At 38.7% G+C, this 20383-nt stretch overlaps 6 protein-coding genes across 7 annotated transcripts in view; 5 read left to right on the top strand and 1 right to left on the bottom strand.

The window, feature by feature from the left end:
• LOC134812111 (26S proteasome non-ATPase regulatory subunit 14-like) overlaps nucleotides 1-836 on the top strand; it is a 29275-nt gene extending 28439 nt beyond the window's left edge. For both annotated transcript variants that reach the window (XM_063819303.1, XM_063819302.1), the window contains exon 8: nucleotides 75-836. In XM_063819303.1, the coding sequence (XP_063675373.1) occupies nucleotides 75-224 (150 nt within the window). In that variant the 3' untranslated portion in view covers nucleotides 225-836. The remainder of the gene's footprint in view (nucleotides 1-74) is intronic.
• A 459-nt stretch (nucleotides 837-1295) lies between these two features.
• LOC134812437 (uncharacterized) lies at nucleotides 1296-4466 on the top strand. The gene is made up of 7 exons (XM_063819859.1): nucleotides 1296-1452; nucleotides 1792-1862; nucleotides 2413-2522; nucleotides 2803-2936; nucleotides 3222-3416; nucleotides 3558-3717; nucleotides 3870-4466. Exons 1-7 carry the CDS (start codon nucleotides 1310-1312, stop codon nucleotides 4185-4187), a joined length of 1131 nt encoding a protein of 376 aa, XP_063675929.1. The 5' UTR covers nucleotides 1296-1309; the 3' UTR covers nucleotides 4188-4466.
• Nucleotides 4467-4620: 154 nt separating this feature from the next.
• Nucleotides 4621-9750, top strand: LOC134812438 (E2F-associated phosphoprotein-like). The gene is made up of 4 exons (XM_063819860.1): nucleotides 4621-4887; nucleotides 5041-5105; nucleotides 6672-6808; nucleotides 6996-9750. Exons 1-4 carry the CDS (start codon nucleotides 4693-4695, stop codon nucleotides 7340-7342), a joined length of 744 nt encoding a protein of 247 aa, XP_063675930.1. The 5' UTR covers nucleotides 4621-4692; the 3' UTR covers nucleotides 7343-9750.
• On the top strand, nucleotides 7965-9750 carry LOC134812436 (lysosomal Pro-X carboxypeptidase-like). Its single transcript, XM_063819858.1, has one exon. It carries the CDS (start codon nucleotides 7965-7967, stop codon nucleotides 9432-9434), a length of 1470 nt encoding a protein of 489 aa, XP_063675928.1. The 3' UTR covers nucleotides 9435-9750.
• A 1674-nt stretch (nucleotides 9751-11424) lies between these two features.
• Nucleotides 11425-13910, top strand: LOC134812931 (uncharacterized). Its single transcript, XM_063820539.1, has 4 exons — nucleotides 11425-11560; nucleotides 11804-11932; nucleotides 12146-12292; nucleotides 12428-13910. Exons 1-4 carry the CDS (start codon nucleotides 11433-11435, stop codon nucleotides 12909-12911), a joined length of 888 nt encoding a protein of 295 aa, XP_063676609.1. The 5' UTR covers nucleotides 11425-11432; the 3' UTR covers nucleotides 12912-13910.
• Nucleotides 13911-17808: 3898 nt separating this feature from the next.
• On the bottom strand, nucleotides 17809-20103 carry LOC134813185 (uncharacterized). Its single transcript, XM_063820873.1, has 4 exons — nucleotides 19599-20103; nucleotides 19146-19467; nucleotides 18798-18988; nucleotides 17809-18579 (listed from the first exon to the last, which is right to left on the bottom strand). The coding sequence occupies exons 2-4, from the start codon at nucleotides 19243-19245 to the stop codon at nucleotides 17809-17811; spliced, it is 1062 nt and encodes a 353-aa protein (XP_063676943.1). The 5' UTR covers nucleotides 19246-19467; nucleotides 19599-20103.
• Nucleotides 20104-20383: the final 280 nt, after the last annotated feature.

Raw genomic sequence — 20383 nt, 5'->3', positions numbered from 1 at the left:
CTCTTTTAATTTTTACGATGCCAAACCTTTTAAAGCTATCTAAAGAACTAACCACATAATATCATCCGTTACAGGAGGAAGACACACTGACCGCCGAGCAGCTGGCTATAAAGCACGTGGGTAAACGTGATCCTAAACGCCATCTTGAAGAACATGTTGACATGCTGATGACCGACAACATTACCCAGTGTCTGGGCTCCATGTTGTCTACTGTGACATTTTGAGGAGCTCCAGCGCCTCGCCAAGTGTTGTACGCCTCCCTGTGCAACGCGTCATGTCTCCACTATTAGTGCGGAGACGCGCGAGAGTGGAGACGTGGAGACAGTGTCTCTCTGTGAGGATCGTCCTGTAGTTACCTCAGGTTGTTCTTCTGTGATTCCCTGTTCTGTTAGTTGCTGGTCAACTTTAGTTGCCCCGTATGTCTGGAGGCAGTGTGCGAGGAGGGTTAGTGAAGAGCGGACTTTCAAAGACTGTCAGGGGTAGTCAGTGTTACACCGGACACGTGATTCTAGCTGACCAATCAGAAGGTTGTATACTGGACACGTGTTCTATAAAAGTTACACTGGCTACCCCTGATGATTTGAATTGTGTTTTGCGTTTTTGCTCAGATCCGGGATTGTGGTGAACTCATCAAAATTATATCTTAATTGTTATTTTTGTTAGAAAGGTAAGCAGAGGGTTCCTATCAGGCGACATTCACTGATATAGATAAGTAGAGGAGAGACATTGGAAATAGAGAAAACTGGTCGTGTTTGGATTTTGTTATCATATATTATCATGTATACCTTATTTGTAAAATTGTCATTATAATTATAATGGATTAAATTGACTCAAAATATCGCGTTTTCTTTCTTCTGAATAGTAAATAATTAGCTTCAGTTGATATAGCAGATGATCGTAAATAGTCCAGCATTTTTTATTGGACTACATGATGTTGTGAACATCATGTAGTCAATATTGACGAATCTATAAATAGATAAATTCTAACATTTATAACACGCTTCGAAAAAAATGCTTTTAATGATATATTCGATCCATTGAAACGTGACTTGGTACGGTTAAAAAGCAACATCGCGAACGTTATAAACCTAATTGTAAATACCTCTACTCTGTATTTAACTATGATAATAATAATATAATGGGTAATTATGGTTCTAGTACTTGCTAACTAAGTAACTAAACAATTTAAACGATTTACACGATCGTGTAAAAAGTAACTAAGTAAGTTACTAAGTAAGTTACTAAGTAAGTTACTAAGTAAGTTACTAAGTAACTAACTAACTCTGAACATTTAGTTTTATCTCTGATAATGGGTAAGTATGGACCCAGCATGCTATGGTTTGAACGTCTGTTTGGAGTTGAAGAGAGGTTTGATAACGTTAAAGACGACCTGCAATGTGAGAAGGATGGTAGTGATAACCTTTACTACATTACAGGACCTAATAAGAAAAGGTTAATTTATTAATTATTTAATTAAACGTAAATAAATGGCAACTTACATCCTACAAGAACGTTAAAGACGACCTGCAATGTGAGAAGGATGGTAGTGATAACCTTTACTACATTACATGACCTAATAAGAAAAGGTTAATTTATTAATTATTTAATTAAACGTAAATAAATGGCAACTTACATCCTACAAGAACTACCTCTATGATATTTTGAGTTATGAATGTTGAAAAATCAACAAAATGAATTATTTGTATTCATTAGCTGTAATTAGTACTGTAAGTGTAATTACTGTAATTAGCTGTAATTATATAAATTGTAATTGTATAAATTGTGTACCAGATACTGCGCGGGGAGGTTTGAGCATGTGTCAGTTGAGGAACTCAGCAAGAGAAGCCAAGTTTCAGCAATAGGTATCGTTTAAACCTTCTGGTCTCTAGTTTTAGTTTAACTTCCAGTTATAAAGTTAAAACTATTTATCATATTTAAATGGATTAAAAATATATAAATGAAAATGTAACATTTTTTCTGTGCATCCCACGTCTTATCATGGTCGATATCAGTGGCGTAACGAAGGGCCCTGCTGACCCCGCTGTGCAGGGGGGCGCCGTCTTAGGGGGGCGCCAAATCATCGTTTGAATGTGGGACAATTTCGAAAACTTAACTAAAGTACTAGCAAAACTGCGCGTTTTGCTCTAGATACACACTTTTTTAGAGATTTTACCGGCGTATCCTCTAAAATCACCTAATTTGTTCAATTTTAGGGAGGGGCACCAAAAGGGGAGGGGGCGCCAACAGGGGGGCGCCTTTTCGGCAGGGGGGCGCCAACAGGCAACGTTACGCCACTGGTCGATATAATGACAATTTACGTAATATTTTCCAATAACCATGATCATGACGTATAGTATTATAAATTATGTCGAATAGTTATACAGAACGAAAAACACGGTACTAATATTTCAGAGAGGTCGGCTGGTGGGGAACCAAGCGGATTTCTTACTAAACTACAAATACTGAAAGGAGATGTGGTGTCTTTCATCAATAAGCCTGAAAACAACGGTGCTGTATTCCAGGTACTTTAGTATGTGCTACATTTGTCTTTAGATTTGTATTAGGGAATTGAAACTTTGCTGTAAATTTGTGATTTTAGACCCCCAATTTTCGACCCCCAGTCGGTACTGGTGTCTAAAACGCGAAGTTCGTAAAACTGGTATTCACCAGTAATAAATGTTTACGCTAGATAACTTTCACAAGGTTAAAAAAACTTCAAACCAATTTAATCAATATTTTTCACTACTCATCCGAGGCCGAGGGCCGAGGCATGTTTTGTTCTGAACCATAATATCTGCCCAGGTAGCATCGCAATTCAACTGCCTGGAGTTCATAAACCCCGCCATAACACCTGAAGCGGGAGTCGACAGATACGAGTATGATCACACCCAGGGACCAGCTTGTAGCATTGCATGTGGGCCTGGCACTGTTTACAGGTATTACACTTCCCACCACATCAATTAATGCAACCTTTTCATTTTCGGTCGGTCTAATTTCATTATTGTTAAATGTGGAGTATGAGTGACTTGAAAATTCAGCTAAGTACGGAGTAGGGCGTTATTGCTACTCTGACTCTCTGAGCTGATACTGTGAGCATCTCATCAGTTTTCACTCTGCTTAGGTTGGACCTGGTCACGTGATTCAAGGTAACCAATCAGAGAGCTGTTTTCTGATCATGTATGTTCTGTTAAGTTATACCCTTCAGTTTTCACTCCTACCAGGAACTATTTTGTAGACATGCCAGTAACAGAGAGAGCTGGTGAGACAGAACCTCAGCAAGGTCAAACAGCTGGCAGACAGCTGGACGGATTCGAGGACGTGGCTGAGATCTTGGAGAACAAGGATAACCAGCTGTTCCAAGAGAAGAACGGATATTTAACGGCTGACGAGAAACAATTGGATAGATTTTTAAAACGGTAAGTTTGAAATGGGAAGATCTTGACCACATTCTTTCTAAGAAATTTGATAACTACGAGATTTTAAGTTGGCCTCTGTTTTTCTTCTTGTTTATCCGTCTGACTTATTTTTCCATATTTTGAATCTGTTTTTATTATCAGACTTGGTGAGTTAAAAGAGGAGAAAGGCTGGGACTCAGAAGAGATGGTATATCAGAATCTGTGGAGCAAGCTGAAGTTAGGAGTTCACTACGACGTTGAGGTAACAGCTGAAGACTGGGGCCAAGTGCTGTCCAGCTCACCTCAACTGCGCTTGACTCAGGTTCAATTTAAACAGATTATATAATAATATATTATATGAATGTAAGCTATTTATGCAAAGCTTGGGTTTTGTCATGTTAATGACAGTTATTATATCATGCATAACCACTCCTTAACAGGCAAGTGGTATGACTAATAAATTGTAACGTTTAGGTGTTCGCAAGTGCTGCTGCCGTGGGATACAGCCGCAACATCAATAGACACAAATGGGAGCGCCTGGCTAAGGGAATACTGGACGCCTCATATGACGGCCTCTTCGCAGTAGCTGCTCTAAATCCCACCAAAAAAGTTTTTCTCACGTTCATCGGGGGTGGGGTATTCCAGAACTCCATGCACTGGATAGCTGATGCTATTTACAGGGCGGCTGTAAAATACAGGAATGCTGGGATAACCGCTTATTTGGTGTGCTTTGGTAGTGTACCTCAGGGGATTGGGCCCATGGTTGAAAAGTTTAACAAATTGAAGAACTAAAGCGTGGAGAGCATTTCATGAATCCATTTCAGAAACTTTTTAGGACGGTAAATTTAGTGATGTCATTATCAGATTATGATATTATCAAGTAAGCATATAAAAACTTCAATTATTTTTAAGTTTATCAGTTTTAGTGATTTGTACTCTTTGTTTTTCGGATTATTTTGTAAAAATTTGTAAGTTTATTGTACGATAGCAGTAAAATTTTAATATTGACGAAATTTCATTTACAACTGAATATCATTACAGTTCATCAAGGACGTATTTTCAATATATTTGCAGATACATTGTTTCGGAAAGTGTCCCCAAAATATTGAATCTGTATTGGAGATAACAATGACATCGTTTGACCTTTTGTAGAGAGTCAATGTGTCACTTATTTAGCTTTAATAAACCTTTATAGTGAGGGTTTAGAGTATTCTGGAGAAAATGGAACTGCACTGGATTGTTTCTAATTTGCATTTTCAGCACTCAGCTCCTCACATAACACTTTCTAGCTGTAGATATGACGTTAAAAGGAGCTCCAGACTACCTGGTTGAGGAGGATAGTGACGATTACGGAGCCATGTCAAGTGAGGAGGAGGAGATAGAGGACCCTCTCCTGGGAGGAAACGGAATGTTGGAGGAGGCTAGTGAAGAGGATGACTTTGAGAAGGAGATGGATGCGGAAATAAGGCAGTCTATGAGTATTTCGTTACCTGTAAGTGCAGTGTTGCTGAGTTATATCAGTTAGAGTTATGTGTTTGGTTAGATGATGTGTAAGGATACTGGGTTTTATAAGAATCCAGTATCAAGTGTGTTGCTGTTAAAGACTTCAAACAAAAGGTTGCAATTTTAATGATGAAATTTTCAGGAAAAGAAAAAAGAAAAAGCGCCGAAGGCAGAGAAGTTTTACGATGATGTCTATTTCAACTCAAGGTTTTCTTCCATATAATTACATTTTTAAATAGTATCATATTTTATCAAACATTTAAAAAAATCATGCCTTAAGGGGGGGGGGGGGGGGTTCACCCTAATTTTTCTGTAAAACTTGGTTTCGAGATAGCAGTTGACCAACAAACTAGGACCGGTGACCAAACTTTTGAGGGGGTCCCCGACCTTAACCGCCAAACGGTGCCCGCGGGGCAGCCACGCCCATATTTGGTTCAAATTAGGCCCAATTTAGCCAAATACCCTGAACATGCCCAAAACCCAGATGTCATGTGCTCTACTTGTAGCTAGTGGTCCCCTGAACAAGTATATGAATTTTCATCAAGATTGGGCAAAAAATGACTGAGTTATGAGCCAAAAACCATATGACCATATTTGGGCATACGTACCAAATTTGATCGATTTTGGCCCATAAATTGGTCAAATATCAATATTTTTGAATGAAACCAACTTTATATGAAAGGTAAGCTTATACTACACATTCTCTATGATTATCAGCTCAGTATCTACCTAACTGTGGATTCTGTGTTCAAATAATCACAAAAAATGAACAAAATCGTCCATATCTCAGTTCGCGATATTTGCAAAACTGATTTCGCTCAAAACAATAGAACTCAATAGGGTTTCAATATTTTTACATGAAATTGTCAGAATCAACGTAGAATCGCATTTCGACCTTATCTCTTGTATTGAAATTTTGAGTTAGGCCTTTAAAAAAATTTGGCGGCCAAATTCCAAAATTTGCCAGGCATTTTTCAGAATTTGGCCGCCAAATTTTTTAAAAGGCCTAACTCAAAATTTCAATACAAGAGATAAGGTCGAAATGCGATTCTACGTTGATTCTGAAAATTTCATGTAAAAATATTGAAACCCTATTGAGTTCTATTGTTTTGAGCGAAGTCAGTTTCGCAAATATCGCGAACTGAGATATGGACGATTTAATTCATTTTTTGTGATTATTTGAACACAGAATCCACAGTTAGGTAGATACTGAGCTGATAAGTGATAATCATAGAGAATGTGTAGTATAAGCTTACCTTTCATATAAAGTTGGTTTCATTCAAAAATATTGATATTTGACCAATTTATGGGCCAAAATCGATCAAATTTGGTGCGTATGCCCAAATATGGTCATATGGTTTTTGGCTCATAACTCAGTCATTTTTTGCCCAATCTTGATGAAAATTCATATACTTGTTCAGGGGACCACTAGCTACAAGTAGAGCACATAAAATCTGGGTTAAGGGCATGTTCAGGGTATTTGGCTAAATTGGGCCTAATTTGAACCAAATATGGGCGTGGCTGCCCCGCGGGCACCGTTTGGCGGTTGGGGTCGGGGACCCCCTCAAAAGTTTGGTCACCGGTCCTAGTTTGTTGGTCAACTGCTATCTCGAAACTAAGTTTCACAAAAAAATCAGGGTGAACCCCCCCCCCCCCCCCCCCTTAACGATCGTTAAATGTAAGTAATGACGTCATAAACTGACCGTATTACAGTGATGACGTCATAAAATGACCGTATTACAGTGATGACGTCATAAACTGACCGTATTACAGTGACGAGGATGAAAGCGGCAACACGCGAAAGGTTGACAAAAAAGTAAAGACGAACGAGGAGCTGTTTTATGATCCAGGTCTAGATGAGAAGGACGAGAAGTGGGTTCAGAAAAAGAGAAAGAACTATCTCCGTCCAGGTTTCATTTACCTCTACATTATTGATTAATAATGTCATTCAAGAATCTTATTATAGTGCATTTTATATAACCTATTGGCTCTTTTTTCATATCAAGAACTTATTTTTTCTAGCGATTTTGGCGTAAAAGTAAGTTTTATTTTCTTAAAACAAATTTAATGCCCAACATTTGCATTTCTTGACTGCAGGATCAGACAAGAAAGGAGAGACCTCAGACCCCAAGCCAGCCACCTCGGCCACTCTCTCCTGTCCCTCGTGCATGACCATCCTCTGTAGGGACTGTCAACAACACGACAACTACGACAACCAGTTCAGAGCTATGTTTGTCTTCAATTGTCTGGTAGTGTCGGGGGAGACTCTCACTTACAAGATAAAGGAGAAGAAGAAGAGGAGGCGAGGGAAGGAGAAACAGGAGGAGGTGGAGGAGGGGGAAGGAGAGTTGTATAATCCTGTGAAATGCAACGCTTGTCAGACGAAAGTGGGGGTTTACGACAAGGAGGAGATCTATCATTTTTTCAACGTACTTGCTACGTGAAAATAAAATTTTTAGTGTGTATGTTTTTTAATTGTCAGCTTTGTTACATGGTATGATATTTTGATGACTCTTTTAAATATGAGAGGTTATATTTGATATGGAAGTCTGATATCTCTACACTATTACCTTAACCATGCTGTGACCCAGTGACGAAGTTGATAACCTGAAGTTTATTGAGTATATTTTGTAGCCCTAGAGAATTGTTCATTGAGTAGGTTGAATTGTGCGTATTGCTCAGCCCCTGATTAAGCTGCTACTGTATACAGTTGTGTGCAACATTGCCACTTAATTTGGTTGCCTGCGACATTTTGCTTCATTATCTTGAAACGCTTTACAGTTTAGAGGCAAATTATCTATTTCTGAATACAAAATTGAAATATTTATATTGACTAAATTATTAATTTCATATTTTTAATCTTCAACTGACATTGCCTTTAGCTTTGCTATTTATCCTTGAATAAATTGTGGTTCAAACTTCATAATTGTCCCTTGTTTATCAGTCCTTAAAATGATTATCGCTTTTGACAATGCTGACCGGCGCAGTGATCTGGAAAATTCTTGAGATGTTTTTCTAACAATCTAACAGATTATCCTGATATTTCAATTCGTGTTACAGGAAGCTATGACAAAACTACTAGTACTCCTTCTTGTTCTTCTCCAGATGGCTCTTACCCAGAGACTTATGGGTAGCTTACTCCGCAATGATATTCCACAAGAAAACAGCTGGAAAACCATTTTCGTGAAACAAAGAGTTGACCACTTCGCCTTTGACCAAGCCTCCAACGAGAGGCACTTCTCTCAGAAGATTCTAGTAAACCTGGACCACTGGAAGCCTGGTGGTGCTCTGTTCTTCTACACTGGTAACGAGGGTGCAATTGAGCTTTTCGCACAAAACACCGGCTTTGTGTTTGACATTGCTCCTGCTTTCGACGCTGCAGTCGTCTTCGCAGAACATAGGTACTACGGGGTATCCATGCCTTATGGAAGCTTAAACGAGTCCTTCAGTGACTGGACTAAGTCCAGATATCTTACAGTTGAACAAGCCATGGCTGACTTTGCTGATAACATCGTCTGGTTAAAAGAAAGCTATCTCAACAAGACTGACACACCTGCCATAACATTTGGTGGATCGTACGGAGGTATGCTGGCTGCCTGGATGAGAGCCAAGTATCCAAGTCTGGTCCAAGGAGCTATCGCTGCATCTGCTCCAGTCTGGATGTTCCCGGGAATGTTAAAGGACTTTACAGGACCGTACCGTATCATCACACAGGTGTTCCGTGATGCTCAACCTGACTGCCCTGCAAAGGTCACACAGTCCTGGGATGTTATCACTGAGATGGGCAAGACAACTGCTGGTTTGAAGCAGCTCACTAACCTCTTCCGCACTTGTAAGCCTCTGGACCGTGATGGAGTCATATCACTCAGCAACTGGCTGAATGGAATGTACTTTGACATGGCCATGGTGAACTACCCTTATCCTACCAGTTTTCTAGCAGACCTCCCTGCCTGGCCGGTGAAAGAGTTCTGCAGAAGAACCAACACTTCAGAAGATGTGGTGACTGCTATAGCCACAGGAGCTCAGATGTACTCCAACTACACAGGCAAGTTGGAGTGTCTAGATTTGGACTCGGACCCTGCTGGTGATCTAGGAATGACTGGGTGGGATTATCAGGCTTGTATGGAGATGATCCTTCCCATCTCCAGTGACAAGTCCGTGGATATGTTCCCTGACGACAAGTTTGATCTGGAATCGTACGTTTCGTCCTGCGAGCAACAGTGGAACACCACCGCTCGACCTTTCTGGCTCAAATACTTCTTCGGTGGAATGGACGGGTTTGACTTTTCCGGTTACTCCAAAATCTTCTTCTCCAATGGGAGGTTGGACCCCTGGGCTGCTGGAGGAACTGTGATTATTGAGGAGAAGTTCTGTCTGGCAGACTGTCCCAACATCCTGATAGAGGACGGAGCACATCACCTGGACCTCCGGTCCTCAAACCCTGCTGATCCGGAGAGTGTTCTTATGGCTAGAAAACAGGAGGTGGACGCTATCAAACGGTGGACTGCTAGACCTGGCACTAGGTTTGAGCTTTGAATACTAAACGTTGAGAGATTTTATACTCGATTCTCCAAGGAAATCCAGTGACTTAATACTTCGTTGATCAAGCGCGCATTTTTTATGAAATAAAAAGATATTAAAATACCTAATAAGGGAACGGTTAGATTTGATATAAAATTGGATGCTATGATTATAATTGTTAAATATGTTTTTATAACTCTTTGTTTGCAGAGATGGTATTGTTGTATTTTCAGATTATGACCCAACCCGGTTGATACTTTTAGACTAATATGTTAACTTTTGTATAATTTTTCATCATTGATTGTATTCGTTCGAATGTTTCTTTTGCAAATCTTTGTTGTTATTCATTTTAAGTTCGAAGATCAAAAATCCTTAAGAGTTCAATTCTTTTAGAATTCAAGGATTGTGCCAAAAAGCGTATTTAACACTTCAATAGTTTAAACATTTTTTTTCTTGATAAGTAAAATTTACATGCAAAATATGTACCGATCTTAAAATAAGTTTAATAGTTATTTCGGTAGTTACTTGAACTCTTAACCAGATAAACTAAATTTGCATGGTACGGGTAAATACCTCACAGAATGGCTAGCCTCACAGAATGGCCAAATTTGTAAATGTTTTTGTAACTAATTTTTTATAAAAGACTGGTAGGTTTTGTGGATACCATATGAAACAAAAGTCTTCTGGCAACACTTCCTGTGGTGAAATCATTAACTAGGACCACATTTTCTGGCATAAATATGACTGTTTATGTAGAAATTTTGAGCACTGAAAAATTTGTTTTCAAATTTTTGAACTAAGTTTACATTTTGGTGAGAACTTCTGGCACCAGTATGACAGAAGATGTTCAAAGAATAGTATTCATCAAAAAAAACGAACATTGTTCAATATAGGAAGAAAAAAATGCTAAAATGGCTACACGCCTCACAAAATGGCCAAAATATGCCTCACAAAATTTGTTTTCAAATTTTTGAACTAAGTTTGCATTTTGGTGAGAACTTCTGGCACCAGTATGACAGAAGATGTTTAAAGAATAGTATTCATCAAACAAAACGAACATTGTTCAATTTAGGAAGAAACAAAATGTTAAAATGGCTAAACGCCTCACAAAATGGCCAAAATATGCCTCACAAAATGGCCAAAATTTAAAACTCCTTTTATTCAATGAAACCATAAGTCTAAAGTATTCACAAGCTATTTATTATACAATAACACCCCAGATGGAGTGTTTTTACAGCCGAATGAAGGTTATAAATCATGAAATCAGGGAATATGAACAACGCCACACAAAATGGCCATTTTGGTGTAGGAAATTATGCCCTTTTTATTCAGTTCTAAGAAATTTCACCTATATGGGGGTGTTAACAAGGCATATTAATACCAGCAGCATGCCTGAAACAAGAGCCAAAGGTTTTAGAAAAATAAAATTTTCTCGTTTTCTTTTTTTTTTTGCCATTTTGTCAGGCATTTTTTCTTTTTTGTGAAATAATTTTTCACAGCTCAGTTTTTTCGTGAGTTTTAGGTTATTACCCCATTCCTTAATAGGTTTTCTAAGAACGTGTGGTGATAGAAATTTAAAAAGTATCTCCATCAACAAAATTATAGAAATTCAGATTTGGCCATTCTGTGAGGCATGTTTTTTTCGAGGAAGATTTTCCGGCCAATTTTTCTCAAAGAAAAAATGGTTATGAGATTAAATGAACCCCCGGGAAGAAAAATATGAGTGTCAACTTAGCTTCTTATGAGATAAAAACTGGAATAAAGTGTGTTTTGTGACTTTGAGAGACCTTCCTTTTTTTTGGCCATTCTGTGAGGCAAATACCCGTATAAAGATGGTTGTGGAACAACCGATTTAAGGGTTTTTGTTTTTAAATTTTATATCTTTTTGGTTTCTCATCAATACAATGGTTGATCTAATAAATGCAAATGCTTGCTTCGCGCTATTATACTTGTATTTTCATCAAACTACCTATAATGGGGAGTCAAAACTGTAAAAATATTATATAGTCCGGCATGGAGAAAGATAGAAAGAAGAAACGCATCATAATCTACAGTGGGAAAAGTCCTGGACCAACAAACTTCTATGATCCCTTGGACAATAGGTTTCTTGATCGGAAGATAACGTCAGAGCTAATCACCAGGTAAATCTGGTTAGAAACAAGGAAAATACATCAGAATTACGGTAATTCAATACTCCTAAAATAGTTTTAAAGTGGCCGGCTGTTTTTTGTTTTGTTTGTTGAATAGGTGTTGTACAATGTACAATGTACTTGAACCGTTTTAAAAAGTTAAAAATCTATTTAACCAAAGGAAGTAAGAGTTTCCCTATGAAATGGAATTTGTATTTGTTTAATGTTTTCAAAATCAAAATATCCTCCTTTCAGCGGAGTTGCTGAAATAGAAATTAATGACATTCCTTACGTCATCTTGCTGCATGTTTCATCAGGACGCTTCTTTGATACAACAAAGTCTACGTGTATCAGCGAGACTGAGGCTAAGAGACTTACTGATAGGTTAGTTTATTTCAACTCATTGTACTATGCACTGGGTTTCTTAGATGATGATTGTACGACCTGCTCAATATAGGCTAGAGCATTAGAAGCCCAGTAAATTACGGCGTATAATTTATTAAATGCTGGTTTATGAAAATATGTTTCCTTACAATTTGTTAACTAACCAATAAATAAATAAGTAAATGAAATATAATATAAAATATATTCCTTCAGTGGTGTCGCAACTCTGAAAATTGTTTTGACTGATCACAGCTTCGTATCTGAACCGGCAGATGAAACACCCAATCCTAAATCTATCTCTCTAACTGACGATATTGAGCAAATTGATCGTGAGAATAAGAAAGAAAAACGTAAAGAGAAGTAAGTTATATTCTCCCCTTGCCTCTATTTGGTCAATGATAAAAATTAGCCCCCGGCCCCCCCCCCCCCCCATATTACCTTGCGATTTGTAAATTTATTATCATCTGAATCCTGATTTTAAAATTACTCCATCAGATTACTGCTTGGAGCAACAGCAGCCGGCGGAACAACTGCAGTGGCAGCAGGAGCAGCATCAGTCCCCTTTGCAATGGGATTCACATCAGCTGGTGTGGCTGCCGGCTCAGCAGCCGCTGCCATACAATCTGGTATTGGCAGCGTGGCTGCTGGATCTGGGTTTGCTATCATGCAGAGCATTGCAGCCACCACGTTAATAGGAACTGCACTTCCAGTAGTGATAGCTGTTGGGGCTGTAGCAGGGACGGTAACATCCGGTGTTCTGTTGCACAAGCACCTGAAGAAGAAGAAAGAGAAGAGAGAGAGTTTAATAGTTAGTAAAGAAGCTGAGGCTTTAATGTCAGAGAAGAGATTGTTAGAGGAATATGAAGATCAACTAGATGTAGATGACGACGATGAACGTGTAAATGTTAACGGGAACAATAAGGGTCTTGGGGGGAATCAGCCCCCTGAATATGAAGACCCCCCTCCCTACACCCCCTGAATATGAAGACCCCCCTCCCTACACCCCCTGAATATGAAGACCCCCCTCCCTACACCCCCTGAATATGAAGACCCCCCTCCCTACACCCCCTGAATATGAAGACTCCCCTCCCTACACCCCCTGAATATGAAGACCCCCTCCCTACACCCCCTGAATATGAAGACCCCCCTCCATACACCCTCTGAATATGAAGACCCCCTCCCTACACCCCCTGAATATGAAGACCCCCCTCCCTACACCCCCTGAATATGAAGACCCCCTTCCCTACACCCCCTGAATATGAAGACCCCCCTCCCTACACCCCCTGAATATGAAGACCCCCCTCCCTACACCCCCTGAATATGAAGACCCCCCTCCCTACACCCCCTGAATATGAAGACCCCCTTCCCACACTCCCTGACTGAGAACCCTGTACACACCTTGGCTAACCTTTCAATCAATGTTTAATGGATTCTGGACTATGGATAGCTAGATAAGTGTTGTGTTTACAATTCTGAAGACTTAGTGCATGACCCATCTTATGGTTGTTTATTTTTATAATTGTTAGAAATGTAATGATGTGTAGTATTGTATCAATATGCTAACTAATCATGGTTTCAATTTTGAGTAAGTAGGTCAAGCTTAAAAAAGAGTTGCTTGAAAAGGCAGCAAAATTAGAAAAGGCAGCAAAATGAAGCATAAGTCTACGAGCTTAGCATATATTTTCGATTACTGATTCAATTCATATTTATAAGTTTTAATGGTACATTTTAATTTAATATAAAATGATTTTAAATGATTTTAATATTCGATTTTATGTATGTTCAACATTTTCTAAAGCTTATTTGAAAAATTACGGCTCGATTATTAAATCGTTGTTTTAAAATTTAGTTTTCCGTTGCAATGATTGTTAATGCTCCTGTATGCAACAAGAACATTGATGGGGATATTGATTGTTTCTTAGCTATTCGAAGTCTGCGAAGTCATTGATAAAAATGTTAATTTCTTAGTACTGTTTCGTTTTTGAAATATTAAAATGTGAATATTGCTCTTTGCTCTGTTCATTTTATCGTTTTCTCAATTAATGTCAAAGAAAATAACTGAATAAAACAGTCTGCGTTTTCTTTGTCAGACACACAAAAACTAAACTCATCACTATAATTATATCAACATTTTGCGACTCCCTCATTAGTGTTGCCCTCTCAATCCATACACAACCTCTAAACAGTACAATAATAATAATCTCTCCAATATTATCCACTTCACGGTCCTGTGGGATAGGATTCCATTTCACCCTCCTACGATTGCAATTGTCCATGTCTTCTCTTAAAATGGCTCTCTTTTCATCCCTATATCTGTTTTGTTTTCTGGGTTCATTTCTTGGATCGGCCCTCTAATCTGTTCCCTTCTCTGACTTCAACTATCATCGTTTGAAAGGTATTTACGATTTTTCAAAAGATACATAGATCCAAGAAGTCAATCCAAGATATAAACTGAAGTCGCATTGATTACTAAGACAAACAGATAATTTTATCAAGAAAATAGAATATGTTAATATTTTTCCTTTTTAATATATAATTATTAACGTGATTGGTTCACTTAATTATACAATATCATAATTATATGGTGCCTGTCTGTAAGAAAGGTGACTAAATCGAGATTACAGTTCGCTCCACGCATGATTTAAAGCATTTGGTTTAGTCATATCACTTTAAATCGTATTCTCTATAACTTCCCGTTTTCTGATATGCTATTTGTTTTCAACTGTTCCGCTTCAATCACTAAATTTTTCTAGGCGATTTTGGAAGTTGAACGACTTTAATTTAACAATAATCATTTAAAGTCCAGACGCTTCATAGGACCTGATACACATTAGTTCAGTTATCGGCCAGTGCAGTGTATCGTTGCTCTGAATTTTCTGATCACTTCAAATTACAGGCATCAGCCAGTTCTTCGGCATGATACAAAATAATTTAGATTTATCAGAAGAAGATTTTTTCCTTTTCACCCTTTTGAAAAAAGGCAATAGTGAAAGGTTACGAATGGACGATTTTGCAGAAAAACGTGGATTTTGGAGAACGAGATAGATGGGTTTAAATATGTCGGGGGGGGGGGGGGGGGGGGCCAATGGCATAAATGGAGAAAATGGAGAATTACTCATAGGTTTTTCCATTTTCTCCATAGAAATAGTCTCCATTTTATGCCATTTTATGCCATTTTATGCCATTGAAAACCTGAAAAATTTAGAATTTCGAGAAAAATTATTTAAAAAAAAGATATTTTCGGCCAATAATGAACAGAGTATCATGAAACATGGAGAAAAGTGGTTTTCAGAAAAACTTTGAAAAATGTTGACTTAGAAAATGTTCGGTCCGAGTCATTTTCGATACGTACCTCCCGTATCGAGAGCTCCCGATTCCGAGCTCGTGTTGCAAAGGGGAGGCCTGCCTTCCGAGATCGCATTACTTCGAGTCCAAAATTGTGTATCGAGGGAAGGTGTGGACTTCGAAAAACCGAAAAAATATTTTCGGCAAATAATGAACAGAGTAGCATGAAACGTGGAGAAAAGCGGTTTTCAGAAAAACTTTGAAAAATGTTGACTTAGAAAATGTTCGGTCCGAGTCATTTTCGATACGTACCTAATATGTTTTTATAAATCTTTGTTTGCAGAGATGGTATTGTTGTGTTTTTAGATTATGACCCAACCCGGTTGATACTTTTAGACTAATATGTTAACTTTTGTATAATTTTTCATCATTGATTGTATTCGTTCGAATGTTTCTATTTGCAAATCTTTGTTGTTGTTCATTTTCAACGGTTCATTTTTGCATTTATTTGATGGTTCGGATAGTCGGATCGAGCCAAATATTATTGAATGGTGTTTGGTCATTTAAATTACGTTTGTCCTGAAAAACTGAGAGTTACAGCTTCTCAGATGACCGAGATATGAAGCATAACAAATTTGTTCATTACATGTGATCAGGTAATTGGGTTGAGGCTAGATCCACATTATGGGAATCGTGCAGAGAGCACAATTACGGTGCCGTAATTGGGCAATCATTGAGTACCCAATCAATTTTGCTAACAAATTGCTTGATAACTTCGTCATTTTAAATCCGTTTCGCACCATCTTTTCAGATCATATTCCGGATTAAATGACCTATTGCAATATGTTACAACGGAGTCTCTAACATATTCACAAACATTATTATATTTTTTTTAATCTAGACACTTATTTTACTTCGGTGTATTCCAACAGCCACAATGTTACACAAGTGCAACCAGCCAATTACAGGAAGCCGAAGGATCTTTTTGGCCAGTGACGGTTAAGGTAGTGTGTACCATACTTTCTTCGTCCGAGACTTTGCTGCAATGTGCAGCTCCTCATTTAACCCTCACACCCGATTTCTCGAGTATTCGGCTGAGTAGACCGGGGGGCTGCATAGACCACTCATGATCCTTAGCTGAACGTCGACGACGCTCACCCCACGACCAGGCAGTCAGTGGGTTTCGAACTCGCAACCTAACGATTGTAAGACAGGCGTTCTAACCAACTGCGCTACCCAGGGACAAAAGGATTTCGCGGTAATTTTGGCCAAAAATCGCGGCACCGCGACAAGCCAAACTAGGCTAATTCGCGGCTATTTCGCGGCGGGAATTCCGAAAATCGCGGCATATTCGCGGCAAAAAATCGAAAAATCGCGGCGAATTCGCGGCGAAAAATCGAAATATCGCGGCGAATTCGCGGCAAAAAATAATGTATTTACAGTGCTTAGTTAGAGTTCACATATTCTTTGACTATTCTATTTGATCGGCTCATGTCCCATGAGGATGTGATCTCATCATATGATCTGATACAGGCTGATGGGGGTCCATAACAACGAGTTACGAGAGCTACCATAACTTTGACATGATCTCAAATGTTGCAATGTCATACGTACTGTATGACGAATCTCGTTATCGATACTATATAACTTTCAACAGACGACAGGAGACATCATCATTCGACCATCTGCAATTCACAACGATAGCAATGGAATACTACGACCTTCTCAATCCTATTCCTCTATCCCTACCTAGCATCGAACCTCTACCCCTCGAAGCTTATATAAACCTTGACGACATCCTTTCCCCAGTCCCTTGCACGAACCTTCTTGAAGTTTTAACCACATCCCGTGGTAAGCCCATGGTTGTTCACGAAGACAACCTGTTTCAGCAACGATCGGAGCTGAAAAACAACATCAGTTACAGATGTAGCCAATACCACGCGAGGAATGGAAATTGTCCTGCTACCATTACCACAGACAAGAACAGAAGTCTTCTTCTAAGTTACAACGGGCCCCACAACCATCCGGACAGAAGCCCTAACAGTCTAGAGAAACATAGGAAAAGACATCGGCTGCACGTCACTTACTCCGCCGATATCACGAAACCTGTTAGAGCTCTGGCAACAGAGCTTGGAGTAATTGTCGACAACACATTTCGCATACAACACTCTAGGATTAGAAAAAGACACCGAAAAATTGCCTCTGAAACCGGAATGCTTGCAGCTACAGAACCAGAAGCAGAACCAGAAGCCACGGTCAACTCAACTCACTGAAACAACTCATCTTAGTTATGATTAAAATATAAAGATATTGTTGATTACGTAACTTTTACATTATATCTTTGAGCAATTTACCATATAAACAGCTACTACGTAAATTTTATATTATACTATTAAACAATTTATCATATAAACAACAACTTCATACAGATAACAGATTGTTCATATAATACAATTAAAGTGTAGCATATTACATGTTCTCAGAGTTTGTCCTGAGCTTAGTCATCACTCTGGAGTAAGCTGAAAAGCTACGTTCCATATTCCACGTTCATATAAACAACAACTTCATACAGATAACAGATTACAGATTGTTCATATAATACAATTAAAGTGTAGCATATTACATGTTCTCAGAGTAGAGTCCGACATGTTTGTCCTGAGCTTAGTCATCACTCTGGAGTAAGCTGAAAAGCTACGTTCCACCTCAGCAGAGTGGCTAGGTATTGAGATAGAAAGGATAGCCGCTTTGGCTAGTACTGGCCACCTAACCAGTCTGTTTTGCCAGTAGCACGGTGTACTAGAAGGAGTTACTGATCCTACTTCATCAATGTATGATTGTATCTGGCTTACAGGGCAGGATTTTAGAAGAGGAATCATCTGCAGCTCACTTATGGTAGGTTCCAACTCTGCAGCCTGTTTCGGGTCCAGAAGGCGGGTTCTTCTAAAGAAGTTGAGTCCTTTCTGAGAGTATGTCGGAGGCTGACCAGTCCACTCGAAATACTCCTCGTATTTGCTCAGAATGTCTGTCCACATAGTCTTCCACTCCTTGTGGGTTCTTGACTTCTGCTCTGTCTTCATAAAAGCCTTCAAATCTGACAGTTTTTCTATGAGGTGGTGATTACTGACGCTAGTCGTCTCCTGGCATTCAATAGCCTCAATCAAGGTTGGTACTACTGATCCAAGGTACTGGAAATCCCTTTCCAATGTTCCGTCGGCCATAAGGTCCTGGAGTTCTCTAGAAGAAACAGAATCAGACTGAGTGTGTTCAGCAGCTAAGAATTCGTCCAAATGGCGATGTCTCTCCTCGTGCCATAGCACCGCTCGCAGCCATGGAGTCCACCTAGTGGTGCAGGGCTTCGGGCACTGAAAAACGGTTAGTTTTTAGATACATATCATGATAATAATCAAAAATAGATAAGAAATAATTTAAACTAGGGATGCAAGTTTTCTTATTTTGAATTTATAGAAACCTAATTATCTATCAAATGTTAGTTGATTTGTTGGTTTAAAAAGTTTAAAAATACCATTACATACATAGTTGAATCTAATAAAACGATAAAAATACTATCTGATCATCATACCTTAGCTGTTGACAGTTCTTTAGAAGCCATGTAGTGGATATATCGTTTTCTCCTTGCTACCGAGTTCTTAAAATACGACTGCCACAGTTGCATAAACTTGTGCACCTCTCCGTTGTACATTTGTACTCTTTCGAACAGAAGGTGGAATAAATGCGCTGTACACGTCACGTGAATACAGTTTTCGAAGAATGCTGAAAAGATTATTAAGCTTTATTAGGCAGTTAACAATGTATGAGGGAAGTCTTAAACAAATTTTACAGTAATAATTATAGTTAATAATAACCAAATAATCATGACCTTCTATAAAAGTTTAAACTATTAAAATGATTATAATATTAAATTTCTTACCAGAGAAAAGGGTAAACGCCTTCGACATGTACGCCACATTGTCTGCCACGTAGGCAATAACGTCATTGTGGTTTATATCAAACTTATCTACGACCTTCATCACCTCGGCAGCAATGATCTTGTGATCTAGTTTGTCCACATAAATTTGGTCGCCGATGTATGAAGCAGTTTTATCAGTAGCAGCGCTGGCAGATATGGGTGTCAGGACCAAGTTTAGGACTGATCTGTCGGTGACATTGTCAGATGTTTCATCCACGGTGATGATGACTCCATCTGCTCCAGCAATGATCTTCTTAAGTTCTACATCGTGTGCTTCTTGAATCTTGAACGGTATACAAAAATTAAATTATGATCGAAAATAATAAGGTATCTTACAGCAATACAATTCGTCGCGGGTTTTAATAAAGGCTAACAATTAAAAAACTTTATTTGTACCAGATTGTAGATTCTTACCGTTGGCAGGTACCATTGACGAACACCAGCAGCAGTAGGAATAGCTCCAGCCCCCGGAACTCTGTTCTCTAAAAACTGACGAAGGGCAGGGTGATCTAGTTTCTCTATAGGAATATTAGCAGCTATGAGAGCTTCAGAAAGATCCACAGCTAACAACTTCCTAGCGTATTGAGCATCAGTCTTGTGGTTAATAACTTTGTTTAGAGTTTGGAGTCTTTCGTTTCTATTATCAACCTTCGACTTTGACTGCTCTGCACACTCAGTATGTTTCTGATAAAAATAATGTTTAACTTAGAGTGCGGCAAGAAATATATTAAGATGCATGACATAGTCAACTATTTATTAAAAGGCTTACAAAGGCACAAGATGTTCTAGATCGGTGCATTATAATAACACTAGAAAGCCCGTGGTCACAGGGAGGGAGGTAATGGTACTCTTTGGTAGTCAGTTTTTATTGAATCAAAAAATACCTATCACAACCGAAGATACAGCCGATTAAAGTGTACTGAACACAACGAAATAAAAACAAATCTGATCAAAGTGCCTTATAATTATCATTGCACGGCGCACGTGCAGGTGCGCGGTTCAACCACGTAACTATGGTTACTAAATACTATGCAACTTCCTATTTCTAATCTTAAATGCACGTGGCGCCGTACAGACAAAAATGAACTTTCGTTTTGTATAGTAGAAAGATAATAATGATAAATAAAGTTATTTACCTTCGATTCCAAATGCCGAGTCAGTGTGTTTTTTCTTGTGTGGTCTACGACGAGGTTGCACGC

This window comes from Bolinopsis microptera, chromosome 3 (genome assembly GCF_026151205.1).
Source record: "Bolinopsis microptera isolate Bmic1 chromosome 3, MBARI_Bmic_1.0, whole genome shotgun sequence".
Classification (NCBI taxonomy): Eukaryota; Metazoa; Ctenophora; class Tentaculata; order Lobata; family Bolinopsidae; genus Bolinopsis; species Bolinopsis microptera.
The sequence above is the reverse complement of the archived record's forward strand: the minus strand, read 5'-3'. Positions and strand labels throughout refer to the sequence as shown.